At 45.0% G+C, this 16,468-nt stretch overlaps 3 protein-coding genes across 3 annotated transcripts; 1 reads left to right on the top strand and 2 right to left on the bottom strand.

Annotated features, from left to right (window-relative positions):
* Positions 1-7,637: 7,637 nt before the first annotated feature.
* On the top strand, positions 7,638-8,969 carry SLS55_010644 (uncharacterized protein; the record flags this gene model as incomplete). Its single annotated transcript, XM_066782023.1, has 2 exons — positions 7,638-7,643; positions 7,797-8,969. 2 exons carry the CDS (start codon positions 7,638-7,640, stop codon positions 8,967-8,969), a joined length of 1,179 nt encoding a protein of 392 aa, XP_066627835.1.
* A 403-nt stretch (positions 8,970-9,372) lies between these two features.
* On the bottom strand, positions 9,373-10,593 carry SLS55_010643 (uncharacterized protein; the record flags this gene model as incomplete). Its single annotated transcript, XM_066782022.1, has 1 exon — positions 9,373-10,593. The coding sequence occupies one exon, from the start codon at positions 10,591-10,593 to the stop codon at positions 9,373-9,375; it is 1,221 nt and encodes a 406-aa protein (XP_066627834.1).
* A 1,563-nt stretch (positions 10,594-12,156) lies between these two features.
* On the bottom strand, positions 12,157-13,206 carry SLS55_010642 (uncharacterized protein; the record flags this gene model as incomplete). The annotated part of the gene is made up of 1 exon (XM_066782021.1): positions 12,157-13,206. One exon carries the CDS (start codon positions 13,204-13,206, stop codon positions 12,157-12,159), a length of 1,050 nt encoding a protein of 349 aa, XP_066627833.1.
* Between the last annotated feature and the right edge of the window lie 3,262 nt (positions 13,207-16,468).

Here is a 16,468-nt window from a genome sequence, read left to right as displayed (position 1 = left end):
TATATATTAACGTTTCGCTCTATTATCTTAATCTTAAGGTCGATAAGCTTATTATACTAAGAAAGAAAGATTCGCTCGGCGTTTATCGTTTCTTTAGATCTCTAGAAAAAGAAGTTACTAATAGTATAGAAGATATTCCTTCGGCTTTCTTTCTTAATAAAGGGGTAATCTCTATAGAAGATATACCGTTCGCTATAACTACTCTAATAAAGGTTTAGGCCGTTCTAGTTATCTTACTAGGTTACCGCGTTAGCACGAAAACTACCTTAGGTTCCCTAGTACGGCGTAGGCCGAGAGTTAGAAGCCGAGGCGCTAAACTACGTCTAAAGATAGTTTAACACGTAAAGCTTTATAAGGCGCTTCTTCTATAGGGGGTTTACGCGGATAGACTTTAGCGGTCTAATTAGAAGGTTATTAACGGCTTAGAGAGTAAACGTAAGACTATTACTAATAGCGAAGTTCTTAAGTTACTCGCCGATCTTATCGATATTAGTATTAGAGAGATACTTCGAAGTAGAGCTAAGAGTAGTTAACTATTTAATAAACCCTTCTTTCTTAGCCGAAGTAGCGGCCTTATTCTTAATAGCGGTTTTAAGAGTACTAGAAGGCTTTCGCCTATTCTTCTCGTAAATCTTATCGATTATTTCTAAGTTAATAGAAAAGTCTAAGACCTTCTTACGAATAATCGAGTACTAGAACGTTTTAGAGTCGTTATAGTTAATGTTATAAGCCTTAGAGATCTTCTCGGTAAGAAAACGCGGTAATTCTTAAAGATAATACTTCTCTTAGTTCTTCTTAGTAAGCTGTTTAGTGTTAATTAAAGCCTCTAAGATAGCGTAGTAGGTAGTAATATATTTCTAGAGGTCGATGTACGTCTTACGAGCTTTAACGTTTTTCTTTACGAAGTTCTTTAAGAACTACTTTCTAAAAACCCGGTTATAGCTATTACTACTCTTATATTTACGCTTAAGCCGCTTCTTTATTGCGTTCTAGTCTCGACTTAGATACTTCTTAGATCGTTTAAGAGTGGTTTTAATTAGTAGATTATAATAGCGAGAAAGACGTAAAACCTTCTCTTTATTCGTTAATTCGTAGTCGTTCGCCATATTCTTATACTTCTCTAGAAATATAGTAACCTCCGTACTATCGAACTTAAGAGAAGCTTTCTTTATTAGAGGAGTTAGTATAATATTCTTTACGCTATAAACTAGAGACTCGAAGCGGAAGAAGTTAATTAGAGCCGCGAGATTAGTATAGAAGAGAAAGAGTATTAGAGAGAAAGCTATAGAGGTAACGAAAGAAGAGTTATTACTAGAGAAGGTACTCTAGTTAGTAGACGACTTACTACTACTTTCTCCGAGGTCGTTTCTAGCAGATATTATAGAATTAGAGTATAGTTTAAGGCTATAATTATATAGTTCTTCTTCGTGCTAGGCGCCGAAAGAAAGTTTAGAAGTAATAGAATCGCTATCGCTTATACTATTATTATTTTAACTTCTTATAAGAGAGCCGCGCTTTATATCTTCGTACTAGTAATAGTCGTAGCTTCGGTTCTCGGGTAATTATAAACCGTAGTTATTATCGCGCGACTATACTTTACCGCTTCGGTTCGATATTATCGTTACCCTCTATCGCTTCTATATAAAGACTATAGAAGCACCGACCCTTCTCGCGATTCGGTTAGTCGAACGGCTATCGTATAACGTAAGCCTTAAAGCTTCTCTTCTAAGCCGTACTTTTATTAGCTATTATTTATTCTCTATAAATCTATCTTCTAATTAATCTCTTAACTCTAGTTAGTAGCTTTTTCGATTAATTCTTTCGCGCTGTCTCTACTCGTTCGATATTTCTATTCTAGTAAATCCGAATGGTTCTAGTCTCCGGCGAGAAATTATTTCTAGACTAAACCCGCTTTTACGCGCGATAGTCGTATATTAGTATCGTTCTTAAGCGTATCGTACGTACGGGTCGTAATTCTTTAAGATTAATTAGTTTCTCCGCTAACTCTTATAACGGTTATAAGAGTCGATTTCTATTTTCTCGTTAGTTAACTACGGGTATAGTAGTACTACCCTACTACTCTATACTTTAACCCTCCCTCTTAGTACTTTTAAGAAGTAATTAGCGCGTTTAATTATTCTTTTTCTTTCTCTAGTATGGTTACTAAAATATTATAAGTAGTAGGGTGTTAGGCTGTTGCGCTTAATAAGCCTAAGAGTAGAGAAGTATAAAATAATAAGGCAGACGCTCTAGCATAACGAGACGGCGAATATAAATAAATAATAATAAATAAGCGTTATCTTTAAAGAGAGATTTACTTGTAAATAGCGAAGAGATTTATAACGAGAGAATAAGAGTAGATTTTACGCATAACTATAAGATTATACCTATAAAAGAAGCTATATATAAATACTAATAGTAGATACTTAGTATAGCCGCTCTACCCTATAATAGCGTATAGAGGCGGCCGCGAAACTCGCCGGCTTTCTCTCTCTTTACTCTAATAGCTAGGGTATATCTAGCCGGCTTAACGTCTATCGGCGGTATTTAGCGCCTATATTTAAGTATAGAAAGGCGTTAGTCTTTACCTAGGCCTAGGTAGAACGCGCCTTTACTCGGTTCGATAAGAAGATAGACGGGCTATAGAGACGGCTACTATATTAGATCTACGACTATAGTATCCGCTTCTTTAATATCGCCGCGAACGTTCTTAGCCTTATCTTACTAAGACTTCGCTTCTCGTATATCTATACTAAGTTTTAGCGCGTTTAAATAGGTTTAGACTAGGCTAACCCTCTTTCGTTCGTGTTATTATTCGCTAATACGCCCTTTTCTTAGAGCCTTCGCTCTAGTACTCTCTACGACGTATCTCTATTAGGCCCGTTAATAATTAGCATCGATGCGATTATTAAGAAGAAACGAAGAAAAGATATAGCGAAAGCTTATCGCGGTATTTTTTTATCTACTTCGTCTATCTCTCTACGCGCTATTTCTCGCTTCTTTCTTACCGATAATCTGCTAGCAGCGCCTACGGCCGATTAGAGGCTGCTGCTAAGCTACCGCCTAAATCTTTTTAGCTACGGCCGGCGTTGCCTCTATAGCTTTTAATTTCGCCGCACGTATATTAATAAGAGGGCCTGCCTTAAGCTATCTTAGCCTATTAATAAAGTAGCTAAGCGGGCTATCTTTAGTAGTAAGATTAATCTAAACGATATTACACGGGTTAACTACTAGATAGTAAAGAAGAACTTCGTTAAGGCGATAGCTATTCTATATATCGCTTTACGTAAACTAGATATCTTATTTTCGAATAGAGCCTAGGCCGATTTAGTATAGAATACTATACTAGCCGGAGCTAATAATAGTGGCGTAGAAGAGAAGTAGAGAGAGTAGTTACTTTTCTTTCTATTTTCTTTATATATTGCTATTCTTTTCTACTTTTTTTCTATTTATATATACTAAACCTACCCCGCCGCGCGCTCTTATTAGTACCGTAGTCTAGAGTCTCTCGAATAAGGTTCTCTTTTAAGAATTTCTTCGAAGAAGGCCGAGATTAGTAGAGAAAGCTAAGGCGAGACCTCGTAGATATCTATATAGAAAGGTCGAGATATCTAGTAGATAGTAGCTTCGGCCGCTAGAGAATATAAACACCTACGAAGAGAGAGGCTAGAAAAGTAACTACGTTTTCGGATATTCTAGTCTTAGCGAGCTAGAGAACTTCTATCTACGCGTAGACCCTAAACCTCGCTAAAGACACGGAGAAGAAAGAGAAGAAGTAATAAAAAAGAGATAGAGAAACTATAGAGCTCGACGGACGAGTAGATAGAGCCTTAGCCTAGCTAGCGTAGGTAGTAGAAAGAGAAAAGAGGCTAATAATTAGGCTAAACGAGTATTAATCTCTCTCGATAATAATCTATCTAAAGGCCTCTAGCCTCGCTCTAGCTAATAATTAAGCCTCTAGGCTCTAATCTCGCTTTAGCTAAAGAACGGGGGCCTAGCCCTAATCTCGCGCTTTACCTCTTTCTAAAAGAAGCGCTGGTAAGCGGATAGTAATAATCGGGCGAAGGGTATAGAAAAGATAACTAGTTAGAAAACGTTAACCCTACGAGAGGTCTTTCTCTAGAAGATTATCGCCCTACGCCTAGAGCTTTAGGCGAGAGAAGTTATAGACTACGGCTAGAGAATAGATATAGGCCCTTCGAGAAGACCTCTTATTTCTAGCTACTACTCTTCTTCTAAGTTAAGATCTTTTTAAATTCGCTAATCTATAACTCCGACTCTATAGCTAGAGGATCTAATCTAATACTACCCCCTAAGAATAGCCTCTAATACTACTAGCCGACTACTAGCGCGCGTATCGGTTTCTTAGATATAGCTAAGAGTATAGTAAATATAAGAACGCCTAACCCTAAAACTAACTAAACTAAACTAAACTAACTCTTAACTCTAAAACCTAAACTAAAAAAACTAAGCCTACGAGCACGATTTTATTACCTCGATTATCTATAACTATAATAACTATAATACGAATACTAAGAAAAAGCGTAAAGAAACTACGATTAAGAGTTATTATATTAAGTCTAGTTAGATTACTACTATCGCCTACTACGAGAAAGACGACGACTTTAGTAACGTTAACTTACTACTTATTATAGCGCTATTAACTATAAGTAGGTAGAGGCGTATTTTTTAAATAATACTATAAACTTAACGGTAGTAAGAGTATAACGTCTTCTCTTAAAGTTTTATTACTACTTAGATATTAACCGTCGAATAGACACGGTATAAAACGATAGTTATAAGTACGTTATTTAACGTATATTAGTTTCGTTATTATCGACTTAATACTAGTAGATACGAGTCGCTTTTCGTCGTACTACGAACTCGATAATCTATTATAAGAGTATAACGCCTTCTCTTTAAGATTTACTACTACTAAAATATCTAGTACTAGGCTAGTATATAATACGATAGTAGTTCGTATTTCGCTATTTAGCCTACTCTAGTCGTATTATTATATACTTAGTATTAATAGATACGAGTTACTTTTCGTAGTACTATAAACTTAATATTTATAGAAGTATAACGTCTTCTCTTTAAGGTTTACTACTACTTAGATATTTAGTACTAGGCCGGTATATAATACTATAGTAGTTTATAACCTACTATTTAGCTTACTTTAGTTCTATCGTTATATACTAAGCGTTAGTAGCTACGAGTAACTTTTTATAGTACTATAAACTTATTAAATAATTTTTATATATAAAGTTTACCGCTACTCGAGTAATATAGAATCGGGGTTTAATATAATAATATTACGTTCTACTAGTTAAGCTCTCTTAGTTATATAGCTATAGTTATAAGACGGATAATAGTAGATTACTTTTTATAGCGCTATAAACTTAAAGTAACTCGAAACGAACTAGTTTTCGTAGCGCTATAAATTTAAGGTTATTACGATAGCTAATTAAAATACTTTACTATTACTACTTAGATAATAATATTATAATTATTAGCTATATAGTTAATAGTATCGTTTCTTTACTTATACTATCTTTCTTCGTCGCGATAGACTCGAAGTAAGTAGAGGCTAGTTACTTTTTATAGCGCTATAAACTTCTAGATTATAGGGGCGTAATCGATTTTATAGCGCTATAAAAAGTATCTATAACTACCGTATTTTTTCGTCTTATTTACGGCACGATAGACTTATTTCGTCTAAGATCGAGTTAGAGTATTTCGTCTTTCGCGGAATAGAGTTTACGACTTTATCTTTTAGTAACGATAGAGTATCTATCTCGATATCTATAGTATTAGCGTTTTTTAAGTTAATAGATATAGCGTTACTTTTTTATAGATAGTTATTTAAAAGTATCTTCTTAATAGCTTTTTAGAGCTAGTTTATTCTTTACTCTCGAGATCTAGTATTATTAAATCTTAAAGCGAGGCTATTAGAGTTACGATTAGCGTTTATAATAGTAAAATTAAGTTAGATATTAGAAGTAGATTTAAAAGTTAAGTTAGAGAGTAGATTTTAAAATAAATCTAAGTAAAAATTTTTAAAGATCTATACTAAGTTAAATTTTTCTTAGAATCTAAGTATTAGCGGGTAATAATTTTAAGAGTTTTAGAATTCTAAAGTTTTTTTAGATAAAAGTATCTTCTCTTAGTAAAGTAAATATAGATATCTACTTATAGTTTAAAGAGCTTTAAAGTTATAGAAGCTTAAAAAAGTATTACGACTATTACTAAGTAGAGTTAAAGTAGATATTAAAGAACGAAGTTTCTAAGCTAAGAAAAAAAAAGAGAGAGTAGAAGAAAGAAAAGTAGTAAATATATTCTTTAACGTACGATAACGCTTAGTAAGTAATAAAGAAAAAATAGTTAATTCGACTTTTAATTACTAGATAAGTACTTAGCGAAGTCTAGTATATTACTCTTAAGTATAGAGACGTAATACTTAGTAAATTAAAATAACTCTTTTAAATTTTAGCCTCTATATAAGTATTAGTAGAAATTCTATAATCTATTATTAGTTATCTAAAATAAAAATAATATATATTAGATTTTTAACGCGTAGCTACTTTATTATATAAGACGTATTTTCTTTTATTTTAACTACTTTTTTTATTTTTCTATATAGTTAATTTTATACTTTATTATCTTTTATTCTATTACGTCTTTCTTCGCCGCTTATAATTTTATAACGCGTACTTTTAGTTCTTTATTTTTAAATCTATCTACGCTAACTTTATAGTATATATTCTTAGACTTCTATATCTAATATCTATAGTTAGCTAAAGTCTAGAGAAATATGCTTACTAGTACTATAACTTAAAGCGTTTAATAATAATATCTATATTTTATTATATATCTATAACTTAAAGAGTAGCGAAATAAAAAAGCTATACGAGATAGTCTTATACGTTTAGAGCTTATCTAAATTTATAAAGTCTATTTAGAGTAACGGGTACGAGCTACTTATTATAGAAAGCGTAAAGACGTTATTACGCTAGCTACGTTTTCTTAATATATCTCGCCGTCTTTAGATCGACGGGATTTGCATTAACTAGATAAACCTAGCGGAGAGAAGCAACTAAGTCTTAATAATAAAGACTATCTTCTCGGCTCCCTCGCGCGTCTTAATCTAGGTTAGTAAGGAAGACGAGCACACTGTTTCTACCATTAGGCAATTCCTAAAGTAGGGTGCGAAACGTCCAATGAGACACCCCGGTGGCTGGCGCTACAGCATTGCTGAAGACCTCGGGGCAGTCCAACGCTTTACCAGCCGGCAGTGGTTCCATCGCGTATGGACCTTCCAGGAAGTCTGTCTTTCGCCCGATGCCGATATCATTTGCGGACGATTCCGCCTATCCTGCATGTGTGTGCTTGAAGCAGCGTGGAAGCTGGCGTCGAGGTCTATGCTGCAAAGTACCTTCGGCCGGGCCGCAGACAGCATATTCGCCCTGGTGTTGTTTTCTCCCTTAATTGAGGGGAGAGAGCGGCGGACACCGGAGCTGCTGGATCTTCTACGACTGGGGAGAAACCGCGAAGCAACAGATGACCGGGACAAAGTCTTCGGCATCCTTGGGCTCCTCCCCACTGAAGAGGAAGCCGTAATCATCCCAGACTACTCCATGGATGTAACGGAACTGTACGTCCACTGTGCTCGGACTATCTTGACGAGTGGTCGCGATCTCCGTCTCCTCACGAGCTGCCTTGGCCCGGCCCAAAGCCAAAGCCTGCCGTCTTGGGTGCCGGACTGGCGCGTGAAGCGACGCACAGCAGTGCTACAGGGCTTTGACTGGGGACTTGAACAAGACGAGATATACCACCTGAACGGAACCGAAGCCTTCGACAAAAATGCCGCATCAGTCGTGTGCGGAAAGACCCTCCACCAACGAGGAGCGTATCTGGGCACCGTGGTCTCCGCTCATTCGCCCAAGGAGTTCTTACAAGCACTTAAGGAATGCTCACAGTACAGCTCCTTCAGACTAGACAAACGCTGGAACGGGTTTGCGCCCGAGTTCCGTAACCTGCTGCGTTCGTTGTCTCTGGCCGAGCGATACCATCAAACCGGCGAGAGCTCGCAGATAGCGCTGATGCGGACCCTTTCAGCAAACAGGCTACCGGAAACAAAAGCCATGCGAGAGTTCGTACTCAAAGCTGCCGACGCTGCTCACAAACAGCTTCGAACGCTCCTTGTCCTCATCTACCGCCACATGATCGAACAGCACAGCGACCCGGCGCAGTCATCATTTGCGAAGAGCCTCGTGGAACAAGTGAGCAGAGATGACCAGCCCGTAGACTACGGTCCTATCATGGCCTTCGCCTACGAGTACGCAGATCGAACTCCCGATTTGGGTCCGAAGAGGCCTGATTGGATACGCATAGGCAAGGAGGAAGACCACATACCACCCGAATGGGTGGAGATACTGCTAGCCATTCACGCCCGCCAGAAAGCCCCGACGGGCGAGTCTGCGAGAAACGCCAGCAGCCTGCAAGATGTCCAGGACTTCCTTGCCGTGTGTGACATCGCCTGGACCATCCTCGACTACCGTCTCACTTCGTTTGGAGGCGGCTCGGGCCTGGCGCTTGTGCCGGCGCGGCAGGAGCTCTTCTACAACTTCAATTCGGTCGGCGTCATCGACAAGATGGGCTCCAACATGCTGACCTTCTCCTCTTCCCGCGTCGTTTTCAAAACAGACAACGGCCTCATCGGCCTCGGGCCCGACTATTTGTCCGAAGGGGACGAGGTGTGGGACTTAGTGGGTGGCGACGTGCCATTCTTGTTGAGGCAGGAAGCTTCGGATTCGGACCATGGAGCCGGACGCCGCTACAGATTGGTTGGAGAGTGCTATGTGCATGGGATCATGGGTGGGGAGCTCTGGAAGGACGGGGCTGATCAGAGCCAAACTTCGTCGTTAAGAGGGGAAGACTTGAAGTTCGAGACGGTACAGATCGTTTAGCTGTTCCTGCAAAAAGAGGCTTGTGTAGCTGAGAAGATGGAAATCAGGAAGGGCATTGCGGTAGGGTGGCCGGTGACTTGGACATGTGGAGCAGCTTAATGCCAATGGCGATAGTCTGGACAGCTTGAAATCCCATGGCTTATGGCCCATTTTGCCACCGCTTCAACGCCTTAAATTCTCAAACTACAGAGTTCCTCTGGACGGGCACGATAGATGGTAGACAGGACGTTTGGGCGTAGTATTCGAGGCAGTAAAAAGAAACTGGAGAGCACATACAGCAAACCGCCGTCCCTTGCCCCCCCCCCCCCCCCCCCCCCCCTCTCTTCCACCCCGCACATGCCCAGCACCGCAGCATGAGACCCACTCATCCAAGCCTTACGGATTGATCAATCCTACGGAAACCTCAATAACACACATGCCCCTTGGTCAACGTGGCGACGCCGTCAGCAAGTCCAAACGCCGCATGCGCCCTCCTTTCCTCTCCTTCCCGGCGCAACAATCCGTACCGCAGCACCGTCCGCCTCACCTCGTCCGGAACGGGCTGGGCGCCCAAGCACCGGCCACCGGCTAGGCGATCCAAGTCCGGGCTCCTCGTGGTGAAGACGATGGTCGAGAACGACGAGCTGGCGCTGTACCCGTTCGCGCGGTACGAGTGGACGCCGATGGCGACGCACGCGGCGGCGGCGGCGGCAGCGGCGACGTACGCGCAGAGGAGGCCGTGCCGGTTGTACACGTAGTAGTTCTGCGGGTGGGAGACGGTCATGTCAACGGTGGCGGTGGCGGCGGAGAAGAGGTTCGAGCTCATCAGGCTGAGCGACACGTTGTGCGAGAGGTCCTCGATGGCGGCCGGGATGGACTTTGCCCGGCACATCCACGGGTCGACGCATTTGTTGACGCCCTGGCGCTCCAGCGTCTCGACGATGCCCGGGCAGGCGGGGATGCCCGACTTGAATATGTCCGTGTCGGCGCCGGTGAGGGTGCCGTCGGCGCCGTTGAAGATGACCTGCGTCTCCAGCAGGCCGGCAAGGGCGTTGAAGATGGACCAGTATGCAATCTCGGGCTGGTGGTTGTGGCTGAGGGCCTGCCCGCTGGCTATGTTCGTTGCGTGTCTGTATTCCAGCGCGCTTATTGAGGTGGATTGGATGCCGTCGCTGAATTCCAAGTCGACCGTGTAAGACGTGTTCCACAGGTGGCAGGAAAAATTGGATCCCCCAGCGTAAACGAATATGTGGTTGTGGATGCTAAGGAAACCCGAAGCGTTGGCAATGTAAAGAGGTTGGGCGTCGGGTGCAAGTGAGCGTAACGTCTTGTCAATCAAACTGTCCCATCCTTCTTGGAGCAACTCAGGCTTCTTGGGATTGATACTGTGGTCCAATATCGCCGTCGAAAGCGGGTCGCATTTGAGAGCGGGCGCATCAAACGTGATTATGTACGAGGAGTTCGGATACGGTGCCAGGAACGGCAAATTGGCCAGAGATGACGTGGTGGCGGCGACAAGACGGTGCACCGCGGCGGAAGATGCGTCAAGCCTGCCTACACCTTTCCAGTTGACCCACACCGATGAGTTGTCCGCCGAAGAGTACTCTGGGCTTGGGACTGTTCCAACAATGGACTTTGAAAGCATCCCGGGCCGGATCGATAGAGTTGCAGGGGTAATCGTCGCGACTATCGGGATACACCTGGACAAGTTGTAGCGGCATTCATTACTCTAAGCTGAAGTTTGCTCCACTTACCACATACAAACTGCTATCAAGCAGAGAAGTCTAGCTTTCAAGATAACGCTCGAACTTAGAAACGCAACCGGGTCGGTCGTGAGAGAGAATGCGTTGTCCAAGCCTTGAATACTCATTGGCGTCATCTTCACAGTGACCCAGAGACGCTGGGTGTATGAGATACCGACCGAGGCTGTGAGGGCTGCTTTGCATAGGAATGCGAAGCCAGTCCCAATGCGAATTGCCCATTGTTGATCTTCTTCGGAAGACATACTAGTGTTATCCAAGGACGAATAGTAAAAATGATGTCCTAAAGCAAAGGAAATACCAGCGGTGAGAAAAATGAACATGAGGGTAGGAGACTTCCAGTGGATATTCCAAGCGACGGGGTGCGCTCCATTCTTCTTGTGCAGGCTGTGTACAGCTGTATCGGTGTCAGAGCTGTGTTCCCGAAGGCTTGTTGCAGAAGGCTTCACAGTTGTCGAATGAGAGCTACGATCATGTCGAACGTTCTCCATGCTCCGGATCCGTGCCGATGAAGGGAGACTTGGTCTACTTGTGCCGGGTGAAGAATATGCAACAGGGGCGTCAGCGGTCCGCACATTTTGGCCCGAGTCTTGAACGTTTGGGTCACGAATGCGTCCCATCTCGTAGCTGGTGCTTCTTGAGTTCATGGAAGTTGGAAAGCTGTTATTCATTGGCGAGGCTGTCATCAAGTGTAGAGATTTGCGCTTTATAAATGAGATCAGTCGTGGAGACGGCTGAACTCCCGCTGGGAGAGGAACATGGGGATTCCAAAATAAGACTCCATTGTAAGGCTAATAATTATGCGAAGCTCCCATGCCTCCCCCTTTGCTTACTGCGTGAAACGGCGCACAAGGCTGGCAGCTCAAACCTCGGTAACAAGGGATGGCATCACGAATCAAATGGCTGTGGCATTTCCACGCCAGATTGCATTATCATGGCCTTCCATCGTGAGAGGGAGATTTAAGGTCTTGTTTGCTGTCGAATTTTCTCTGCTCTTTCTCGACATTCAAACCGTGGACGTATCAACAAAGTTGATTGGTAGACTAGCGTACAAGGCACAAAGCAGTCATGCTATGACGTAGAGTAAGCCGAAAGAATGCAAGCAGTAGGAGCTGTGGTCTAGATCCGAGAATATTAATATCAAGCCAATCATTTATATCGTGAACATCCCTGGTTGCCATCCGTCGATCCTTGTACCGTCAGCGCCCGCGTTACATGACTCAAGCATGCCAGTCCAGGTAGGCTTTTGCATAGCTGGGAAACGACAGGTAGAGCAGCTACGTCAATACAAATGACAAGCACGACAACTTGGGGAAATACTGGATATAGAGAGAGCGAACAATTTGCTCGTCACTAGAAAGGAACCAGAATAAGTGGAAATTCAATATTGCAAAGGGAACAACTATAATCATCTCGAAAACACGCGGCACGCATTGCCATTGACACGGCTACTCAGACAGCGCTTTGGCTACTCTGCTTAGGAACTCAGCCACGTATCGGCCATTCGCCGATGAACTTGCAAAGACGCCGTTCCAGTGTGTGACCACCAAACGCATCCTGTCAATTCCGTATCTTCCGCCCGAGCCATCCGGCCCTGGACACCACACTGGCGAAGTGCTTAGGTCGTGCCACAGTACCGGCGAGACGACTCTCAGGTACGTGTTGGATTTGACTGGGGTCCCGTTTTTCGTTTTAAGTAGTAGCGTCACGGGAAGATCTTCTGCAAAGACTCTGCGCCCCTGGGATTGCGGTGGCATCTCGATGATTGCCTCGGCGGTGCAGGCGGTCGTCGCTTGTCCGTTCTCGTCGCCCCAGCCCATCTGCGCGGTAGCCACTGCAACACCAATGTTGGGGCCACGAACGATGTCGGAGTTCCGGATGAAGCGCAGCAGGGACTTCGTTCCTTCCTCCGGCACCAGGGGATTGCTCAGGTCGGAGCCGTCGAAAAGAGGCGCACCGGGAACGGAGCTGGGGCGAAACTTGGAAACATCCACCCTGGAGATGTCGCGCCTTTGGAATCGTTTAGACCGCGTGCGTCGAATACCGGTGCCGCCGTGTGTGTCTTGCGTACCACTGCTGGAGGCACGGCCGGATTCGGCATCGGCAGTGGTGCTTCTCCACCGCGTCCACGCGGGCAGCGGCTCGAACATGTCGCCGCCCTCCAGCTTGTGTGGATTCCACTGGGATACCCAGCAGCGCGACCGCTTGGCCTCGTTGCACAGGGACTCGACGCGCAAGTCGTACTTCGAATTCGATTCCGTGCAGTTCGTGGGGAAGAGGTAGCCTTCGATTGCGCGCAGCGCTTTGAAATCGATACCTAATTCCTGCTGCGCCCGATCAGCACTGCTGCTAGTGAGTATACGGTCTGGATGTAACAGCATCTGCAGATTGCGGATATAGCGGCGCATGGTAACGTAGTCGGGAGCTGGACTGAACGGGTCGATGCCGAGCACGTTACAGGCTTGGCCCGCCGAGAGCCAGCAGGGAAAGGGAGCCATGATGATGTCGAAAGTGAGGGAGTCTTCGCGTTACTTAGTACCCTACTCCCAGTGGTATGTTCTAAGACAATGTTTTAGAACTGAACAATGTAGTACTAAGTAACACAAACGTGACATAAATGCTCATTATGCAGAGAGACAACCTTGTTTGTTTTACACGGGCCCGCTAACTAGCTCCTTTCATTCAGTAGTCTGGCTTTCGTGGCAGGGGGCTGAGCCAAACTAGCAGACAATGGTGAATAAAGTCTCCCATGCGTTAAAGCCCAAATTACGGAGCAAGAAATAGACAGATACACGAGACTATAAACACCTATGAGAAAGCGGCCGCAGCGTTTACGAAGCCAACCACCTTAACTGGACCGCTGTATTCGCAGCCTGCAGTAGCCTTAGCTTCTCGATCTTCCTCTCCACTTGCAATTGGCCACAGTCACCCAACGCTCAACGCTTCCACAGCTTGTCGAGATCCACTTTGGCGGCTACAACCATGCACGCTTCGGCAGTCCCTACCCTCGTGATTGGCGCCCTCGGCAGCATGGCCAGCGTTTCCAACCCCAACAACGACGTCCACCAGCTCGTCCGCCGCGACAGTCAAGTCGATGGAAAATGCTACCAAAGTTGGCTTTCTATAGCTGCAACCGAGAACTCTAACCTTATGTTTATTTGAACGTATACCGGCAATAAGAAAACAGTAATCTTTGTTTAAGAAAGCCCTGTTCGAGCGTGTTTTAGAGGCTGGTAGTCGTTACAGGGTTAACTCGCGTTTATAGCATCAGCCGAATCTAACCGTCATTTGCCTCAATCACGTTGTGAGCCAGCTTGAGTAGCGAAATGTCACCTCGGATAAGTTGGGTTTGCCAAGGTCATCCGATGTCACCCAAGTGCATTAGCGAGAGTCATTCTCGTTCCTTCAAGAGTTTTGGCAACTAAGCTATGCTGACGGTTGCTACCATCAAGGATACAATGTCGTGCTGTCAGTCGCTGCCTAATCACTCACGAGTGTAAGCGAAGAGGGCGTTGCTTACGTTTTATGTAGTACATGCGACCCCCGCATGGGGTAATTGCGCCATCTGAAACCAAAATTACACGATTGCCTTTAGCCGCCTGGAAGCTTTTGGCGTGGAATAAAACTGTGTGTCGAGAACGTTTGAACAAGTGGCACCACCTACGCTCGGGAGTTACTTCCAGTGGCCAGCTTCTCGTCAAAATGGCCGCCGCTCGAGAATCCCGGAAACTCGACCCAGTCCGTGTCGCCTCGCCAGCCAGCGATTCCAACGTCCTCAAAGTTGGCAGTCTCGCGTTCGTCGGGGAACAAGGCGGCAATGGGTCGGTGCCAACCTTCCAAGAAGCCACGGGTGCTCCCGTCGAGCAAGAATCTCCGCTTGGCTACAAAGTTAAGTGGTTCACCATCATCTTTTTGAACATCGGCCAAATGATTGGTACTGGTGTTTTTTCAACACGTAAGTCCACCGCATTTCTTCACCCTCTGGCAAGCATCTTGGCCGCAGATCTGACGCTTCTTCGTAGCCGCATCAATCCTAACAAATGCGGGATCCGTGGGCATGGCCCTTATGTTTTGGTTCATCGGATTTGTCATCTCTTGCTGCGCCCTCTGTGTGTACCTCGAACTCGCATCCTACTTTCCTTCGCGGTCTGGGGCCGAAGTCGTCTACCTCGAGCAAGCTTATCCGCGGCCGCGATATTTCTTCCCAACCGCGTTCGCGGTTCAGTCTGTATTGCTATCGTTCAGCAGTAGCAACGCAATTGGTAAGCTTGTCAAGTCAAACACGGGACGAGGCTGACAAGAGTCAGTGTTGGCACAATATGCATTCAAGATGTCAGATTACAGTCCTTCGGACTGGGAACAAAAGGCAGTAGCTATTGCAAGTTACACTCTCGCCATAGTCTGTTCGTGTCCCTCCCATCCATTGCCACGGAAAGGTGCTGACACTCATAGTGCTCATTGCGAGCAATCGGCTTTCTCTCTGGCTGTCGGACATCTTCGGCTTCATCAAGGTCTCGACGCTTATTTTGTAAGTAATCTGGCCATGGCATGAACCACCGTCTAAGTGGAAACAGCATAAGCATCACGGGATTTGTCGTGCTTGGAGGCAACACATCTGTTGCTGATCCGAATGCAAACTTTCGAGATGCTTTCGCCGGAACCTCAAGCAATGGAAATGCCATGGCAAACGCACTAGTGAAAATCACATTCGCCTATGAAGGATACGCAAATGCGTTCAACATGATGAACGAAGTCAAGGTAGGTTTGAACGGAGAGAGACGAGTCATTGTGCTGAACGCTTTTAGGATCCCATCCGAACCATAAAGAAAAGCGCTCCGGTGGCGCTGCTTGTTGTTGCAGTGATGTATACCCTCTGCAACGTCGCTTATTTCGCTGCTGGTGAGCATGGATTGATTACCTTTTTTCCATTCCTCGTTTGACTAAGCCTCGCAGTACCCAGCGAGGAAATGAAAGCTGCAGAGCAAACCGCAGCATCTCTCTTCTTCACGAAAGTCTTCGGAGAGAAGGCTGCCAAAGGACTCAATATACTCGTCATCATCAGCGCGTTCGGCAACTTGGTATCAAATTTGATTGGGCAGTCTCGCATGATCCGTGAGATCGGAAGGCAAGCAGCTTCCACCACGAACCTTTGGGGGGGTAGCGCTGACCATACGCAGGCAAGGAGTTCTGCCTTGGCCCAAATTCTGGACCACGACACGGCCTTTCGGCACACCCATCGGCCCCTATCTGCTGAAGTGGGGGATGACGGTGCTTATGATCGTGGCGCCACCCGCTGGTGACGCCTTCAACTTCGGTACGTACATCAACCCACGCTCTCGTGGTTCGACGTGCAGACTCACGCATGTGCAATATGTAGTCGTCGACCTCAAAACCTATCCCGATGCCATCTTCTTTTTTCTCATGGCGGCAGGGGTGTATATCATTCGGCGCCATCGCTCTCGTATTGGGGTCGGACGGTCCGAATTCCGCGCCTGGGACGCTGCGGTTGTGCTGTATCTGCTCGTCAACCTCTTCCTTCTTGTCATGCCCTGGTACCCTCCCGAAGGTGGCGCGACTGGTGGCGACGTCAGCTTCTGGTATGCAACGTATTGTGTCGTCGGTATCGGCATGTGAGTCTCTCCCCTTTCCTCCGGATGATGAGCGACGGGCTAATCAAGTAACAGCATTCTCCTCTGCTTTGTGTACTACTGGGTGTGGATCTACCTGCTTCCGCACTTTGGCGGGTACGAAATGCGGCAG

Source organism: Diplodia seriata, assembly GCF_021436955.1.
Source record: "Diplodia seriata strain FDS-637 chromosome Unknown scaffold_13, whole genome shotgun sequence".
Taxonomy (NCBI): Eukaryota; Fungi; Ascomycota; class Dothideomycetes; order Botryosphaeriales; family Botryosphaeriaceae; genus Diplodia; species Diplodia seriata.
This window is presented reverse-complemented; position numbering and strand designations above follow the sequence as displayed.